Raw genomic sequence first — 18,867 nt, 5'->3', positions numbered from 1 at the left:
AAAGCAAACATTACAGTGGAAATATGTGGATCAAAAAAGGAGCTACCCACTGACGATGTTGGGGAAGCCCTCACGAGCAACTGTTTGAACTGACATTTTCAAAAGGAGGAGAAGATTCTCATGTGACTTGTGAGGGAGGGCATTTCAAGAAAAGGAACAAAAAGTATGAGAAAACAATGATGTGAATGTTCAAGGAGATGTAATGAGCTTCGTACTACTTAAGGGAAAAGAAGCAGGCAGGGCGGGTGATGATGGTTGTCATGAGGATAGATATTTGTAAAGTCATGAGATCAGGAATGTTCTTATTTGCCAAATAAATTAAGTTCAAACTTTAAAATGGTTTTGATTTGAGGGAGGGGATGACATGGTCATATTTAAGTTTCAGAAGGAATTTAATCATCAGGTTGCATTATTGAGTTTACAGGCAGAGAGACTAGAACAAGAGCATTGCAAAGACTTAGTGAGGGGTGTGAGAGCTGATGTGTTTAGGAGAGAAGACTGTAGTGCAATGGAGCTTGATTACATATGGAGAATGAGGAAGAAGGAAGGGTCTAGGAAAGGATGGACAATTCAGCTGTGAGTGCCATCCCTCCCACCTCTGTACCCATAGGCACAGTACTAATCAATCTGGATACTCATTGTAGCTAAACCTGGGTATAGCTCAAGAACAAGACTCTTCAGAAACCCACCTGGAGTCAATCAGAGGGGCCAAGCAAGGGGATATATATTTGCCATTATTGAGATAAGATGACTCCTAGTTATTGTTTCTCTTTGGGAATCTCATGGCAGAGTTAGTTCAAATTATTTAGTAACTCATTATTTGGCCATCCCATTTATTGTCATCTTAAGTCATATATTTTGTTTATGTTTCTTTTGAAATGAAATATGAACCTCTCATTTTTAATTATTTTTACCCATTTACGACTTTTTTCCTAACTAAATTGCAAGTTCACTTAGAACCCTGATGGTGTTATTTCCCTAATGTAACTTTTCTTATTCCAAACATAATTTGCACATAATTAGCAATTACTCAATATTTGCTGAACAGATTTGTGAGCCATTTCAGCTGTCACAGGCAATGTCCAAAGAATTGTAACACACAATAACATATTACATGTTAGTGACAGGATAATTGCTTAAAATCAAACAAAAATTTGTAAAACCAAAAAAAGAAATACTAGAGTAACAACAGAGTTACATTACTAGTAAACAAAAGAAGGTGTATAGCTATGCCTGTCCAAATATTCATTCTTAGGTCCAGCTGAGATGTATATCTGTAGGTCTTTAAAGTTGTTATTTTTCCCTCACTATAGCATCAGTTCTAAACTAATATGCACTTTCTTAAACATCTATCTGAGATTATTGGATTTGTAATTTTTCTCTGTGCACAGCAAAAGCTTTTAACATTTTTGTCCCTGCTTACCCTACTGATAAATTCCTGTGGATGGTAGCCTTCCTTACTCATAGACTGTTCACAGCAATAATTTTCTTAAATTCTTAAAGATTTTGTCATTTTTGTTTTGTAGGAAGTTGTTAAAAATAGTCATTATTTTACATTTGGGATATATTTCTGGAAGTACTAAAAATGTTTTAACTATGATTTATCCTATTTCCCCTTCATAACTGAAACAAAAATGTAAAAATAGAACTATCTCCTCAGTAAACCTGGGATTATGGGCACATACACAATAACAGGTGGGCACCTCTCCTTTTCCCCTCATGGTGACCATCTGCTGGTACCCATCTGCCTTATCTTTGTAAGCAGGGATATTTTAAACTGTAAGAGAATATCAATGTCTGTAAATTGCTTAGAGAGCGAGATTTATTTAGATTCCCAAAAGTGACGGTATAATTCACTTAAAGTGAAACTTTATTTATAGCAAACCCCCGAATGAACGTTCAGATATCTAAAATGTATTGTGTTGTTTAAATTGCATTTTTGGTTTATACAGAGCCACTTTTCTTGGAGCAGGGTTTACTTATGAAATCAAATTGAATTCTACTCTATTTCTGTTCAACAGATCATGGTTCTGCCCTAAATGAAATGATTCTATTTTTCTAAACAGTGGAAGACAGGACATGACCAGCTTTGTCTGGCCTGCTTATAATTCACATTTGCCCATGTATCAGCAGCTCCTTCTTCATATGCTATGGCTATTTGTATAACATTCACGTTGTTAAATTCAGAACTATTGGAGGTTGCATTGATTGTATTGCCCTTCTGAGAGTGCTAGAAATGCCCTCTGAGGACAAAAAAATGTCTTGTAGAAAATATCATTGAGCTCTTAATGGATGCCCTTGGGTCTTGTGTAGTAGGTGCTATTATTGAAAAAGACAGCAGTGCAAGAAGTATACTCTTGAAGGCTTATATGATTAGTTCTCATGTAGAACCTTCACATGTGTGTAAGAATATAAGAGAAAATGCTTTTATATCAAATCAATAATATTATATGAGACTATTGCTAGAATATTAGCCATGAAACAAACCAAATGTGCTAGATATTCTGATTTTGATGAGTAGTAGCTGTGGTGATGTAATGGGTCAGTGAACTATGGGAGAGAATATGGAGAAAGCACAAATAAAATTTACTGAATTGAAACCAAAGCTCATTTTCAAGAAGTTCATCTGCTGATCTCTTTAGAAGACTTGTGTGATTGTAAAGCTTGAGGTAAATTGGCAAGATGATTGGGAAAATGACACAATAACTTCCTCTCTGTGGAGGCTTTGAGCCAATCCACTTATTTGGGAAATCAATTCATCAAATTCATCTCTTAAATTATATAGCTTGCTTTTCCTGAGTAGCTCAAATTGTCTTACAGACATTATCTCATTTGTCCTCATAAAGAAATGGAAGTTACCATTGAATGAATGCTTCATAGAGTGAATATGTTAATGAATGGAAATTCAAAGTGTTTTTAATCTCTACTGTATCAGTCACTGGCTTTGTGACAATGATAAGTTACTTAACCTCTATTAGTCTTATTTTCTTCATCTGTACCATGGAGAAATAGTCATCCTTTTTACTTAATATCATGAAGAGTGTTGTAAGAAGTCATGTCAATGCTCAAGAAAATTCTTGGAATTCTTCCGAAGAAAAAACATGCACTAAATTTTAAAGCTACACTAAAGCATGTTTTGCTGGTGAATTAATCTCATCTAAAGGCAGCTTATTCATGTAGATATCAGAGTGATTTTAATTACTGAAATTAGTTTTTTTAAAAAATTTTTTTATTGTGGTCTTAATTGCAATTAGTTTTTAGAACATTTATTGAGACTGAAATATTTACCAGGAGTTGTCCTATGATATGAATAATCTGGATGCTACCTTTCGGGAACTTCTAATTTAACTGGAAGAACAGACATGCTGACAACTTAATAAAACAAAAGGAGTTGAGAGTTGTATCTATTGGCATGAATAATGAGCCACAGGAACATAGATGAAATGGAGATTCATTCTGTTTGGGTGGAATAAAGAGAACAATTATGTAGAAATAGAAATTAGAAAAGGAGTCTGGATGGCTGGCCTGGTGGCATAGTGGTTAAGTTTGCACACTCTGCTTTGGTGGCCCAGGGTTCTCAGGTTCAGATCCTGGGCGCAGACCTTCACTCAACAAGTCATGTTGTTGTGGCGACCCATATACAAAATAGAGGAAGATTGGCTTGGATGTTAGCTCAGGGCCAATCTTCCTCACCAAACAAAAAGAAGAAGAAAGAAAGAAAAGAAAAGGAGTTTGAGGACAAAATGTAAAGGACTTGAATAGTAGATGTTGATTGAATCCTGTTAAGAGAAACATTACTGTGTTTAAGCCTCTTGAATCTAATCAATGTGTTTAATCTCTTCTATGTATTTGAAAGGTAATTTTGATGGTAGTGAGAAAATTAGATTAAAAATGAGTTGTGAAGAGAAACAGCAACAGAGTAGGACACATCAAATAGAATTTGATAATTTCTAAGTTGAGTAACTGGTTGAATGGGGATACCATTTACCAAATATCAGAAGTAAAGAGGGGAAGCAAGCTTAGATGAAGGGAAGGAATAACAAATATGATTTTGGTAAATTAAGTATGATATTCTTCTGTATCTCACATTCCAATCTTCACTTAAACATCAGGGTGTATTTTTAATATCCACCCAAATATCTGCAGTTTTGATAGTTACCTGTGTTTAGATAACAGTGGAGCCACGGAGGCCAGGAGAATAGGGGGATGGAGAATGCAAGAGGGTGAGGACCAACTTCAAATAACATTTAAGGGGTTATTCACAAAAGAGGAGCTCTTGTAGATAACAGACAAAAGTTGTAAATGAAGAGCCAGAAGTGAATAACGCCACAGGCACTCTAGAATAACGTCTCAACAAATAAGGTCTATCCCATTAGTAAGTGCTTTAGTGATGTCAAGTAAACTGGATTGAGACCAAAACTAATTTTGTAAGACTAAGAGCTGATCTTTGGAATTGACTATTACAAATTCACTGTGGGGTGGGGGAGGCAATGGGTATATTATAGTAAAGGAAAGGTAAAGCTGCACAATTCATTCAAGAAGTTTGGTAACTAAGCAAAAGAGAGATGGGACTGCTTCTTGAAGGGGTGCTGGACTCAAAAGAGATCTTTGACCATGGAGGACATTTTAGCACATCTACAAGCAAATAAATGGTGGATGGAGGCAATGGAAATTCAGGAGGGAGAGTAAGCATTCTTAGAGTAAAGCTGCAAGAAGTGGGAGAGGAATAAGATAAAAAACACAGTCCGAAACTACTTGAGCCATTACTTCCTAAGAGACTGTAAAGGAGTTGGCAAGTAGTGGTACAGAAATAGATCACCTGCTGAAAGATTGGCTATGTGTGTGTTGGCTGGTGGCAGGGAGGGGTGGGTATTTTGCGTAGGGTGATTATAACTCAGAACTTTGTTAAAGGAATGGGGGGAAAAGCCAAGTAGATGTGATTAAGTGTGCCTGGTAGCACTGAGATAAAAGCAGTGATATTATCAAAGGAAATCCAGACTTCAGGTAAGTAGAGCAATAGAATGTTCTGGGGGAAAAAATTGAGGATATCCATTTTTTCTTAGCAAGTGAATAAAAGTTCTAGAAGATACAGGCAACCTAGAAAGGACAGTTTGCAAGGAAAGAGATATTAAAGGGTCCAGCAAGGGACCGTGCATGGCTGCCTGTGGCAGTTCCTACTTCTACTAATTGCCCCTTCTTTGTTTATACAAAGGATATCAATATAAGACAATCTTGCTTATTAGCCAGGCCAAGAACAGCTGTCTGGGGATAGTACTCTAGCAAGATGTGCATGTTGGAAGTTATAGAAAGTGATCTGTTAGCGGGGACGAATAAATTACCTAGATTCAAAGAAGGCAAAAGAAACTATGCAGTTATGACTGGTTTCAAATTATAAAAGGAAAATACATATTTGGATCTGGGTTTTAAGGTCTCAAGTATGAAGGATACAGAAATGTTTCTGAGGAGCAAGTGAACAGAATGGGCTGATGGACAGAGCATTGGGTCACACACTGAGAACGAGAACAAGAACGTGGGGTCCAGAGAATGCCTGCCTCACGACAGCAGTACTTTCCCTTGTAGTGTCTGTCTTCCACCCTCAGGGCCTTGCCTCTCTTGGCTGCCTTAGCTTTCCTCATAGTTAAGGTCATAGGCTTGTGCTGAACCTGTTTCTCCAGTCCCAAATTGCTTGGATGCTGAACACTTTCTTTCTCCTACTTAACCTCTGATTTTTTTTCTTCTTCATTCACCAACTATGTGTAGAACTCGTCTAAGGACAACCAATCAGGGATGAGTGAGTCTAACATCTGAGGAATGATAAAGGAGCAGGCCCAGTCTGTGCACAAAGCCTAGGTTATGTGGTCAACACATGGGTTTCAATCGAATATTTTTTTAAAAACATTTTGTTATAATTATGGCATATACAAATCAAAAGCTTGATCTAATTCCAGGAGTTTTATTAATGGAAAAAAAATCAGAGATGTGCAGAAATAATTATGCATAGAGTTGATCACAGATAGTTAAATATATGGTTAAATATATATGGTATATTTACAGGATGAAATTATGAGTTTCTACTTCACACTGGAATATTGGAAAATTGGATATTGAAAAAAATGCTTATGTTATAGATTTAACTAAATAAAAATAGGATACAGAAGAATGATCTGTATCTTAGGAGGAAGAAATGTGTGTCTGTCTGTGTGTGTGTGTGTGTACTGCAAGCATATGTTTAGGAAAAGTCCTAGAAAAACTACAATATGATTTCCACACTGGTTGTTTCTGAATTGTGGTTTCATGAGTGATTTATGCCTTTCCAATACATTCGCCTAGATATGCTAAATTTTTACAGTGACCATGTATCACTTTTCTAATCATAGAAATGTTACTAATAAAAAAGAATACTTATATGATCACAGCTATAATTTTGTTATGCCACAATTTTTGTGGTCTACACACACACACTTTGACACGTTGTCTGGGTCTTAAATGAGCACAGTGACTTCACCTAGTAATTGGGCCTAATTATCTCCTGCAGGTCTGGGAAGTGTGTTCTTTTTGCCACAGTGTCTAATGCCAGCCAATTTACACTTAGTTCCTCTACAATTGATCTTCTGGGCTTTCATGATATAATAACACTTTAGAATTTTCTCAACAGTGTGACTCTTTAATCTTTTTACATAAAACAGGAAATATTTGTCTATTATCCAGTGTTTCAGTGTTAACCATTTGATTTTGGCGCAGGAAAGGAGTGCAGGAACCGTCGCAATTATGGGGGTGGGAGCAGGATGAATCAGAGGCCGTCTGTACTGTTTACGAGGTGGAAAACAATGTGATTCACTAACCATTCAATTTATTTGTACTCTTCCTGTTCATTAGCCCATGAATAGTATAAACTGGGTGAAACAATGATTCAGAATTTTCTTATCAGTGTTCATTCAGCAGGAGAAATCTTGAGGTCCCGTGGTTGGTTTTGCTTTTTTTCTTTCCTTCTTGCATCAATGATAAATTAGAAAAAGTAATTAAATACTGTTGGTAATAACTTGCTTGTTGTGCCTTGAAAAAGAATGGAACTCATTATAGAAGACCCGATGGCCAGGTTTGTTCTCATTCTCTGTCTCTCTTTCTCTCCCACGCACATGCGCGTGCACACAAATGTGCTACCAGATATTTAAACTTTGTTTTGCTGATATGACTCCAGCCTAAATCTCACTAAATCGCATAGTGACCAATAGTTCAACTATTATTAAAGATACCATTAGAGAAACAAGACTTATTGAGCTCTAAACATGGGCCATGTAACATGCTATCCATGAATCATGATATGCTTAATTATCGAAAGTTGAGGGGTTTCAATATTCATTTGCTAGTATTTAAACTGAGTAGTAATTTATTTTATAACTTTATAAAAGGGTTAAATTTATTTAATTTCTCATAGCTTAATATTCTGTTCAACAATTAATAATAGAATCACTATTCAAAAATTCTATTAAATCAATTGTTTCAAGATCCAGTGCTTTTTAAAAAAAATTATATAAGCAATACAGTGATTTCAGAATTGCGAAAAGAATGAAAAAAAAGGAGAGGAAAAAAGAAGAAAGGATGGAAGGGAAGGAAGAAAGGAAGAAAGAGACTTAATGCCAGGCATCGAATATTCTACCCAAAGCAGAGTCCTGTATTTATTCTTAGTTTCATGGTTTAATTGAACTGAAAAATGTTATTTTTATAAAATGATAAGGAAGAGTTACCATGCTGTTTTTGCTGAGTAAAAGAGATGAATTTGAAAATAGGTCCTTCGTTATTTTGAAGTGCAAGTTTGCTGATACTAGTAGCCACCTAGACATATTTTCAAGCAACAGGAGATCTAAACATGAACACTTCTATTAGGAGGAGAAGATTTTGGCATGATAATTTCATGAAGACTGCCAACAAAATTCAGCTTTCCAACCATCATTCATGGCTCTAAGTAAGTTTTTTTAGTCTGTTGGTACTGCTATTTTTCTATGTACATTTAATTTGATGAGTCTTTTAGAGGCTTTTCTGATTGAAAAATGCCTTAGATCTTATTACAATGGTCTAGTGATGTTTCATGTGGCAACAGTCTCTTGCATAACTGTGATGGGTTGGTGTAGTACACAAGACGTTTAATTATTGGCACACAAAAAATACTTCGCAGTGGTCTACTCACCTCTAAGGCATTAATTTAACAGATTATCTTAATGAAAAACGTTTTAGCAAAACTTCCACCTCCCAAGATAAGAATAAAATGCTGCTGTTTTAGAAAACTAGTATTTTAGTATCCCTATTATGTGAAGTGAATAAAAGGCATTTATAAATGATAAACTTCTAGATTAAATCTTTTAATAATATTCTGGTCTATTAGACTTTAGACTATAAGCATAGGTGTGGATGCAGATTTTTCTGTTTCCTCATGGTCCTATTGAATATAGCATGTGCCTAAAAAGTATTGTAGATGATGACTTTGTAAGTACACATTCAATATCATCTTATTGTAGACGATGCTATTAACATCATGATTCAAAGGAGCAATAAAAGATAATATATGCAAAAAAATGTGGCCATATATTAAGTAGAGTCGGAAGTTGTTTTTGCCCATATGATATGCACGTCAATTTCCTTTTTATTTAGTGTTATATTGATATAGGGAATTGTATTAGTCACCTTCTCTCTAGGTCAAATGAGTATTTTGAGGAATATCACAACGTCTGTGAAGTTTTTTTGAATCCAGAGAAAGGTAACTGGCAGGAGGTAAAAATTAAGTGTTTAATCTTTCTGATTCAGAAGAATGGAGGTCAAATAATCCCACATTTGACTTTGCTCTCTAGTTTCTACCTCCTGCCAAAGGTGACTGATCTAAGTTTGAATTACTTTCCTTTAAATTGGTAAAGTCCAGTGGAAATGTTAATATACCCTGAGTTGTATCTCTGTCACTGGGGACAAGGAATCTCTGCCTTAGACAAGAGTTGTCACAAATTGGGCAATGTGTACACAAGTAAGGAGAAGGATATTGCAAATAGATCAGAATAATTTCTTAATATGGAATTCTAGTTCTAATAGGACATTCATCAAAATAATGGCAGTCATCACAACCTGTTAACTAGTATTTTATCAGTCTGGAAGCTATAAAACATGACATTTCTGATATTCTTCAAAATCGTTCTTCTGACTTCCAAATGTACCTGTTCTGTTTGGAGTTGGTGTGGCACTGTTATCCATGGGGCTAGTGTGCTATAATTAAATGAAGTTTACTTCCTAATTTTCAGGCTTTTATATGCAATAGGGAGAAGAAAAATGATTTGGAGAATCTCCCGCACACCCCCCTGCACCTCACCATAGTAGATTACAGTTTCTGGTTTAGCTGATTAAGAGCTACGGTACTAGAGTTCTATAGTTTGGAGTTTGAATCCGTACTCTCTATTAGCTGAGGGACTTCGAGGAAGTTATTTAACTTTTCTATTCCTCAGATTTATCTTAAAACAACAACAATCATTACAACAATAATGGTAGCTTATTTTAGGGAAGATTTGAGGTTAGAATGAAATAATATGTGTAAAGCTCTTAGGATAGCGCCTGCCAGTTAGTAAGTCTGTAATAAATATCAGCTGCTATTGTTAGTTATTTTAATCAACCTGCTTAGTGTATTCTTCACATTTCCCTAACACCAATTAGTTAATTGATAAATATGTAACTTGGCAAAGTAACATCCCAAAGGATTTTACATTCATTCTCTTTAAAGAGAAACGTGATAAAGAACTAGTAGCAACACAAAGCAGTTGAAAGTTGATAAAAAAAAAAAAGAGCCAGATTAGTCTAGGAAATAAAGAAATGGTCTGGTAGTCAAGGATGCGTGGGATTTGCTGTGGGAAGGGAAACAAGTGCAGAATGAGGGCTAAAGGACTTTCTAAGGAAGGGGAACAGATCAGACAGGGCACACAAAGGAAAAGAAGTTTGACGTGCTCATAAATCAATGAAAAACCCTAGATCTCTAGCAGCAGGGGAGGATCCAGCCTTTGTGTGACTTAAAACACTTATTTTTAGAGTTCCTTTTAAGGAAAAGAATACAAATTAACTGTAAGGCCTTTGAAGAGGCCTGTGCAAACGAGGGGCCTTGAAGCTGATGTATTAACTTCACTATAAATCCACATCTATCTAATAAGAGAAGTATTTACTAAGTGTAATGAAATAAGTAGAGTGGCCATACACTACGGACAGCTCTGCAATCCTGGCAGAGGGGTTTAGAACTCTGTGTTAGAACAGTGGTTCTCAAAGACGAGCTCCAGGATCAGCAGCACCAGCCTCTTATAGGAACTTGTTAGAAAGGCAAATTGGCCTCACCCCAAACCTTCTGATACAGAAATTTTGAGGCCAGCAGGCTGTGTTTTAACAAGCCCTCCTGGTGATGATGATGCACACTAAAGCTTGAGAATCACCGTGTTGGAAATAGGCTCCGAGAAGCCTATAATGAGGGTGCGTTAGGTAATAGCATGCTGTGAATGAAAGGAGTTTAGCCACATTACAGATGTGTTTAGCATTGGCTAGATTAGAGGTAGATAGGCAACTCTTGATGCTGCTACATTGGCAGGTATGTAATGCATATAAGAAGATCTATAAGAAGAGAGGAATTGACTAGATTTGATTGCTGTATGTCGGGTATGAAGGAGGTATCTCAGGAAGAGTCGGAGTGTCCAAGTTGCTTTGGACAGCAACACTGAAAGTAAGGAGAGTCGGTGTGCTGGAAGGAGAAGATGGGACTGATGGGTGGGGGGAGGAATAGGAAATTCTGCTTTGAATGAGACCCAAACTAAGACAAGTTAAGTGCACGCTATAAATTCTTTTCAGTTCTGTCCTGGAGGTGACCCCTGACGTCCCACTTTGACTGTGAGACTCCTCCATGGCTGACATCCTCCCAAATCAATGTCCCAGGGAGAGGTGAGAGGAGGCCTTCAAGAGTTGAGCTGCAGCAGGTGACATGATGATGCAAGACTGGATGGATACAGGGGCTTGACCTCCTCAGATTCCTAGGGTCTTCTCCAGCCCTCAAACTGGAGATGAGTTTACGCCAGAATTGGCGCTCTGAATCAACTGGGGAGGGGGAGGCATATCCGATGATGAGTAAAACATAGAACCACTCAGAGGCCTCTTAAAATGAAGTTTGAGATTCTACAACAGCACAGATGGTTTTTTTCTTATTCCCTGTCATCATTTATATGCAAAATGTGGAACAAGAGAAGGGGATTAACAGTTACACTACCTAGAGTTGTAGAGCGTTTTCTGTTTTTTTCCCCCAACTTGTATTTTTAAAAATATATATTGTATTTTTTCAGCAAGCCCATAATATGTGTTTCATATTATCATCCTTATTTTTGAGATGAAAAGAGGGAGGCCCAGAAATGGGAAATGGCCTTCATCATGTTAAAATAGAGTCTCTTTGAACGTGCTGACTCTGGGGTATCAATGAGATATTGAAGTAAAAAGTATCTAGTAGCCAGTGGGGTAAAAAGGACTGGAATTAGTTGCAAGGACTGGAGGTATAGAGTTAGCATATTTCTTGGATAACAATATAATACAAAACAGTATATAATTACACGCCCTCCTCACCCCACAAAAAATAAACTAACAATTTTATAGATTGTGCACTAGCTGATTTCTCCTTGTTCAAATTGTTTACATAGAAAAGAAATGTGATATGCTTCTTTTCCCAGTGGGTAGCTAGTACCTAAAAGAAATTCCACTGTTGGTTATAGTGCTTTTTAGTTTCCAGTAAATTTGAATAGACTCTAGCAATTTTAACCGCTATGGAGAATGTAAACAGAAACAAAGGATTTGTTGAGAGCTTTTCATTATTTTGCTCCATATTATTGTGGTTTTGTTTCATTCTTTTATTCCAAAATCTACATATTATATCCGATGCTGATTGGGAATTATTCTAGCTTTAATAAAATTTGCCTATTTTATTTGTACTTTGGCAGTTTAACATAATAAATGTATTTGCATTTCATGATGTATGCTAACATGAATGGTAAAATAAGCTCTGATTATAAGCCTTCTCTTTGTGTACAGTCACATAAGACCAGAAGCATTTTCCATGTACTAGTTGTTTTCAAAGCAGTTATACAATGCATTCTATGTCCTTAATGGTGTAAAGCTGATAAACTCATGACTATTCCCACCACTTTCAAATTGGCTGTTATGCTTGGTAGAAAAGGTACCTGAATAAAAATGTTACCCTTAAGCTCAAGGACTCAGAGGTGCATAGGTTCTGAGGTTTGGTCGCCCAAGTTGCTGATCAGCACTAACCAAAATGAGGAACATGGAAACAAAAGTGGACATCACCTGCATGCACACATGAGGATTCTTATTCAAATTCCACTGCATGGCCTGAACTTAATATATAGTTAGCGACTTTTGCCTGAATGAGTGAATGGAAGTAATTTATTTCTCCTTCTCTATATCCCACACTCCCAGCTGCTCAAGAAAGTTAGGGAGAGAATGGGAGCGTTGTCAATTATGCCACAAATGACAATAGAGTGAAAAGAATTTCTCAGCCAAATTAATATTGTGTTTCTCTCTATACAGAAATTTTTAATTTTAAAAATCATTTCACAAACATGTTTTCTAAGTTGATAAATTAAATAAAATTAATATTTTAAGATTAAATAAATATTTTAAAGCCCTCATAAATCCCACTATCTTATGATTAATGTTTTAACTCTTTTCCTCTTGTTCTTTGTGCTCAGATATAAATATATTTACAGATTTATTGGCGTGTAGAATCTGTTTGTTGTTTACTCAAACATATCTTAAATATTTCCAAAGGTTTTCACATTTTTCCTATTATTATTTTGATGGTTGCACAATATGCAATGTAATAACTTTGAATTGATATTCTACAATACATGTAGCCATTTCAACTCTCGTCATAGATATTGCTGCTATAAAAAGTTTTGGAGAAAGCCCTTTCTACTGTTATAAACTTGGGAAAATTTTCCAGAAAGAAAGATTTCAGAATAAGTTTTGATATTCTCTGGAATATTTCAACTTAATGTGTTCACACATTGGCAGTATTGCTGAAGCTAGAGTATATGTAAATACTTTGAGTCTTGACATTGGAGGCCAAATTAGGCTTAGATGGATTTTTTTTTCTTTAAAAGGTATTTTTCCCTTTGAAATTATGTCATTCCCCTTTGAAATTGAATTATACATTATATATTTTAAAATATGTGAAGTTGTTTCCCTTTAAAGTTGTAAATGTTGTTATTTATATCCTATTAAAATATATAATGTACAGTTATATATAATAATCAAATATGATATTATAAATAGTAATACTACATTATATGAGCTAAATAATAAATGAAAATTACATCCAAATTAATGGTCCCAAAGATATGCTTTTAGAATACGTGACCTTAATCCAACTTACAAAGCTAAAAAAAATCTATTTTTAAACATATCCCTTCACTGACCTTCCCTCTTCTAGGTTATTGAGTTCCAAACGATGGTCCAAAGATTAGTGTGGAAGGGACTGTGTAAAATCTCCAGGGATATGGCTAAAAATACTTATTTCCAGATCTCATCAACCAAATCCTTAGGAGTTGAGACTTGGGAATTAGTATTTTTAATAAGTTCCCCAGGTAATTCTGATAATTTCAGACAGTTTTCAGAAACCAATGACCTAGATAACCAGAGACGCCATTTACTATTTCTTGCATCCCTCCACAGTCCACCCTCCATGTTTCATAGAGAGCCCATTCTCTTTGGGCTTGGATTTAAGGTATTATTATGTTTCTCCGTATAAGATCCAATTTTACTAACATTATTTAATGTTGCCTGCTGCTTCTTTTTAGATTTATCATCTAACCCTTATCTAAAGCCATCCTGGCTATAGGGCAAAACCAAATACCTGTGAAATAAGCAGAAATATAGTATTTAAAGAACATTGAAATATGCCATTCATTTTTTGCTTTCACTGACAGAATGCGATCATCACCTATTACCTAGCTAAAGTCATTCCTTGTGTTTGAAAGTTTGAAACGTGCATACGGTCTTTGGAAGACATCTTCAAATACACATATTGACATTATCACGGTTTAATTTAACTTGCTTGCCAGTGTAGGAAGCACAAAGGCCTGAAGAGGAGTTTGGTGGCAAAAAACCAGACGGTCCGTTGGACACAAGATGCCAACCACAGGGAGCACACATGGAATGCGTGAGGGAAATGAAAGGTGCACTTAAAGTTTTAAACTGGGAGTGTAGGGGTGGGGGCGGAAGAGATCTGAAGACAAAGTGATAAATAGTACCGAGAGAGTTGCACAGAAAAGCCCATTGGCTCTATTTTTGCCTAGGTTTAATGCTAGCCAAGCACATTTACCCAAACTCTCCAAATGGAAAACCGACAGTTTAAAGCCAACTCAAATAATAGAAGAAAGTCCCCTCACTTCACCAAATCAATTTCCTCTCCTGATTCCTCTCCCTACCACTTTTTGCAGAAAGATTTCAGTTTCGAGTGTGCATCTTCTACTTAGGAAGGAAAGCCAATGGGTGTTCCCACAAGCTGAGATGTCTGTGACTCTGCTTGCCTTAACTTTTCTGATTTCCTCCAATCTCCTGTGTGAAGTTTTAAACAGGAAACACTTGCTGTACAATCTCTTCTTCCTGTGTCCACCTCTTTCCAAAGGGGACCTTATTTAATGTCCTCTAAGTTACAGAGAGGAGAAAAATATCCCATAAATAATTTGGAACACAATATTTATTGTTAGGTGGACCATATATCCTTTTTTTCTTAGATGTTGACATTTACAGTTAGAAATAACTGATTTGAAGATTGGCTAGACAATGCTAATAATAATAACATCAAGAGCAGCAGCAACAACCGCTAAAGCATTTAACTGTTATTATTTGTCAAGAAACACAAGAGCCTTAAATAAAATAGCTCATTTCATCATTGCCCGAATCCCATGAATCTCACATTATTTCTCTCCCTACTTTATGCTAAGGAAATTGAAGCACAAATAATTCAAGAAACATCCACGAAATACAGATTTACCAAGTGAGAGCACCAGGATTCAATCCGGACTCCATAGAAGCCTACTGTCTACTGCTTACTGCCGAAAGTTTTCAAAACATCTTTGTTTTAAAATATGTTCTATATAACGAAATGCTCGTAACAAAATGCAAGGTCTAGATTCCTTTTTTAATTTCAGAACGGAATATTGTGTGAATATTTTTCAAGACTCTAATTCATGTACGGTATTCTGAAAAGTTCTTCAATTGAGAGTGTGGCTTTTAACCATATGTTTACACGAAGCAAATAAATATGTCAAAGAAAAAAAAAGTTAATTTTTCTCCCTGTGACCTACTCCCTTCTACGGAATAAATCAGGGCCCTGATAACACCACACTGCAGAATAGGGGCATTTTTCAAAGGCATTTTTCTCTTCTCAGTTTCTCAAAGAACTTCATCAAAACTAATGGGACTATAGAGAAGATTTATCAGAGGCTCGGTCTGGTCTGTTCGATCTCCCCTGCACATGAGAACGGGCACATCCATCTGCCTTCCCTGGAGACTAAGTAGGGACAGAGAACGCCTGACAGATATTATGCCTTTTAAAGAGGCTCTGTTTTTAAATGAAGGCTTTTTCTTCCTATGCTATTCTCTAATAATGAGTAGCAATCATTAAAATAGTTCCTGAAAGTGTTATTTAATTTTGTAGTTATAATGGATAGACTGGAGAGTGAAATATCTTGAGTGTATCATGACTAATTTTGCAACTGGGACAGTCTCTTTGGCAGGATATGAAGTAATGAAAGTTCTTGCTTCATACTATATTGGTTCTCTTTTAATCTTCATTTAAATAATTGGATGTGATGTTCCTAAGGATAGGCCAAGTCCAGTAACATTAGGTCTGCTTAATAATATGTGCATTCATCAGGGGCTGCTTGTGATAAAGAAAAACATCTCGTGTAGATACCCTCAGATAAACAAGAGATTAAAATGTGGAAGTAAACTTCTATCGTTACAGTTCCTTAAAATAGTAATATGATGGTATATGTTAATAATAAACATGCTATAGAATGAAGAGATAAATCGATTGAACGTCTTTTTTTCCCTCATTTCTTAAATTTAGACTGTTGTTCAAAGCCCAGTGTAGGGGACCAGAATATGAAAGTTTTTGCAGTAAGTACCTTTTTAGAAGTCAGATGGTATCTTTGCTGCAAGAAAGTTATTTGTAAAGTAGTTTTTAAAATATAACAATACTTCCAGAAGTATATTTGCTCTATACACGGATTTCTAAATCATGTGCACTTACAATGTATGTGTATATGTGTACACTTATAATTGTGAGAAAGCTCCCTAAATGAAACAGATCAATCAGTTTGAGAAAATGTGGAAAACAAGTCTGGTAAGTGCCAATATAATGCAACAGGTTGTCTCGTCAGCAGATGTGCAACTCTATTAAAAAATCTCTGTCTAAATGTGGATGCTATGTTTAACATTAAAGCAACAACCGAAAAACCAAAACCAAACCAAACAAACAAAGCAGGCTCCATGTCCGCACAGAAACTACAGAAAGGCCTGGAGGTAGATGGCCAGAAAATGAAAGAACTAGACCAACTGATAATTGATGGACTGATCAATATGTCACTTTCCAACACCATTCATAAGATTTTCCATCAGAGACAAATACAGCATAATAAACCTGATGATTGAAAGTAGAGTCAGATGGCAAATAAATAGAAAGAAAGAAGTTTATAGAAGATTAAACTCCTTCTTCGGAAGGTGAACTTTGTTTCAGTGAAAATTATGAGTGTTTAAATTTAGTACATCATTAGTCTTATTTGGAACCAAACCGGGATAATCATTGGTCTCTAAAAATTGATAGCTATCTTCTTAATAAGGGAAAAAAATAAGACATGCAAGAAAACTGGGTATGTTAGACTCCTGACTAACTGTTAATTCATTTCAAAAACAGAATAGTCAGCGGCCAGTCTGGTGGCAAAGCGGTTAAGTTTGCACACTGCTCTTCAGTGGCCCGAGGTTCGCCAGTTTGGATCCCGGGTGTGGACCTACATCCTGCTTATGAAGCTATGCTGTGGCAGAAGTACCACATATAAAAAATATAGGAATGGGGCCGGCCTCATGGTGTGGTGGTTAAGTTCACATGTTCTGCTTCTCGGCGGCCCGGGGTTCGCCCATTCTGATCCTGAGTGCGGCCATGGCACCACTTTGCAAAAGCCATGCTGTGTTAGGCATCCCACATATAAAGCAGAGGAAGATGGGCACAGATGTTAGCTCAGGGCCAGTCTTCCTCAGCAAAAAGAGGAGGACTGGCAGTAGTTAGCTCAGGGCTAATCTCCCTCAAAAAAAAAAAAAATAGAGGAAGATGGGTTCAGATGTTAGCTCAGGGCCAGTCTTCCTCAGCAAAAAGAGAAGGATTGGTGGCAGATGTTAGCTCAGGGCTAATCTCCCTCAAAAAAAAAAAAAAGAAAGAATAGTGACTTTTAGGCCTGACTCTAAATTAAAAAATGCAGTTTTTAATATATTTGATTACCATTCTAACTCAGTATAAAATATGGTTTCATGTATAAACCCAAATGATATGCATTTTGACATAAATTTTGAAAACTTTACTGTGTCTTTTTTCAATTGAGTTAAGAGGCTATCGAACAGCTTATGAATTTATTATAGGCAACTTTAAAGTTTTTTAGTGTGAGTTTATTGACATAGTAAATTAGATTTTTAATAATAAACATTTCTCTTCATGATTGCTATGTTATCCGTATTTCAGTGATTGATAGAGTGTGGTTTTATATAAAACTGAACATTTTGAATCTTTTATAAATATTCACCCCAAGGAATTATGAAGAGAAAGACATTCTATAGGTAAATCTAAGTTGCTTAGTTTTTGTATTAAAGTAGTTTGGTTATAACTATTTCTGGGAAGAGGGGGAACAATTTCTTAGCACTTTTTCAAATAATAAATATTTATTATACGAATGATATAATACAGGGAAACGTACATGAATTTTGTACAAGATCTTTGAGGCATAATAAATAAGCTGAAAAGCCTTCCTGACCGTAACTGAATTCTTACAAGCAGACTAGTCACCTCTACTGATAGAAATTAGAAGTAAGAGAATAAGAAGTAAAAGCTAAAAAAGCTTAATATATCGAATGCATCATGATTTTGGGGCGGCTAAGATTTGTCTCTGGAAGACTCTCTTCTTAAGCAGAATACTTGGGATTCACTATTACCGTGGGAGACGCTCGTGTCCCCTCTCTCCCACTAGGAGTACATGGCCTGTCTGTTCCTCCTGCTTCCCAGATCCCATGTTGCTCTCTCTCTGTCTTTCAGTCACAGCCAAACAACTCTGGTCCTAATTAAACCAAGGGGATTGACATTCTCTCCTAGGTACTTAGAATGCTGTACCAAGAGCATTCTCAGACCATGCCAGCCAGGGAACAAGTCTTGGCTTTTCCCATTTTGGAATTTCTCTACCCTTGTTTTGTTAGCAGTAAAAAACAAACTGAAACTTGGATTCCCGGCAGCACAGCATAGCTCCCTACTCTTGTCCCTTTGCATCTGGTGAAATAGTTTTCAGGGACTAATTCTTAAAAATTTTACGGTACAATTTTTCAATGTTTTACACAGTTTTGATTTTATTCTAATCAAAGTGGTCAACAGAAGCACAATAACTGTACGCTGGAATTCTAGTTCAAACATCAAATCTCCCACTTTTATCTAAGTATAGTGATTACAATATAAAAACCAGCTTCTCAGCTCTATAGTTGGAAAAAAAGCATTTGACTGAGACAAGCCTAGCTGTGTGTTGAACTTACTACCTATGT

General features: G+C 36.1%; 1 protein-coding gene across 13 annotated transcripts in view; it reads left to right on the top strand.

Moving 5' to 3' along the window:
• Positions 1–18,867, top strand: part of PCDH9 (protocadherin 9) — an 881,206-nt gene that overhangs the window by 210,560 nt on the left and 651,779 nt on the right. Inside the window, exon 3 of one of the 13 annotated variants that reach the window (XM_070240342.1) lies at positions 15,015–15,162. The exons of the other annotated variants lie outside the window; for them this stretch is intronic. Coding sequence (XP_070096443.1) covers positions 15,015–15,071 — 57 coding nt within the window. The 3' untranslated portion in view covers positions 15,072–15,162. Of the gene's footprint in view, positions 1–15,014; positions 15,163–18,867 lie in introns of those variants that run through there. 13 annotated transcript variants of the gene reach the window in all.

This window comes from Equus caballus, chromosome 17 (genome assembly GCF_041296265.1).
Source record: "Equus caballus isolate H_3958 breed thoroughbred chromosome 17, TB-T2T, whole genome shotgun sequence".
NCBI classification, from domain to species: Eukaryota; Metazoa; Chordata; class Mammalia; order Perissodactyla; family Equidae; genus Equus; species Equus caballus.
Note: the sequence above shows the minus strand (reverse complement) of the source record. Positions and strands in the feature narration are given on the sequence as shown.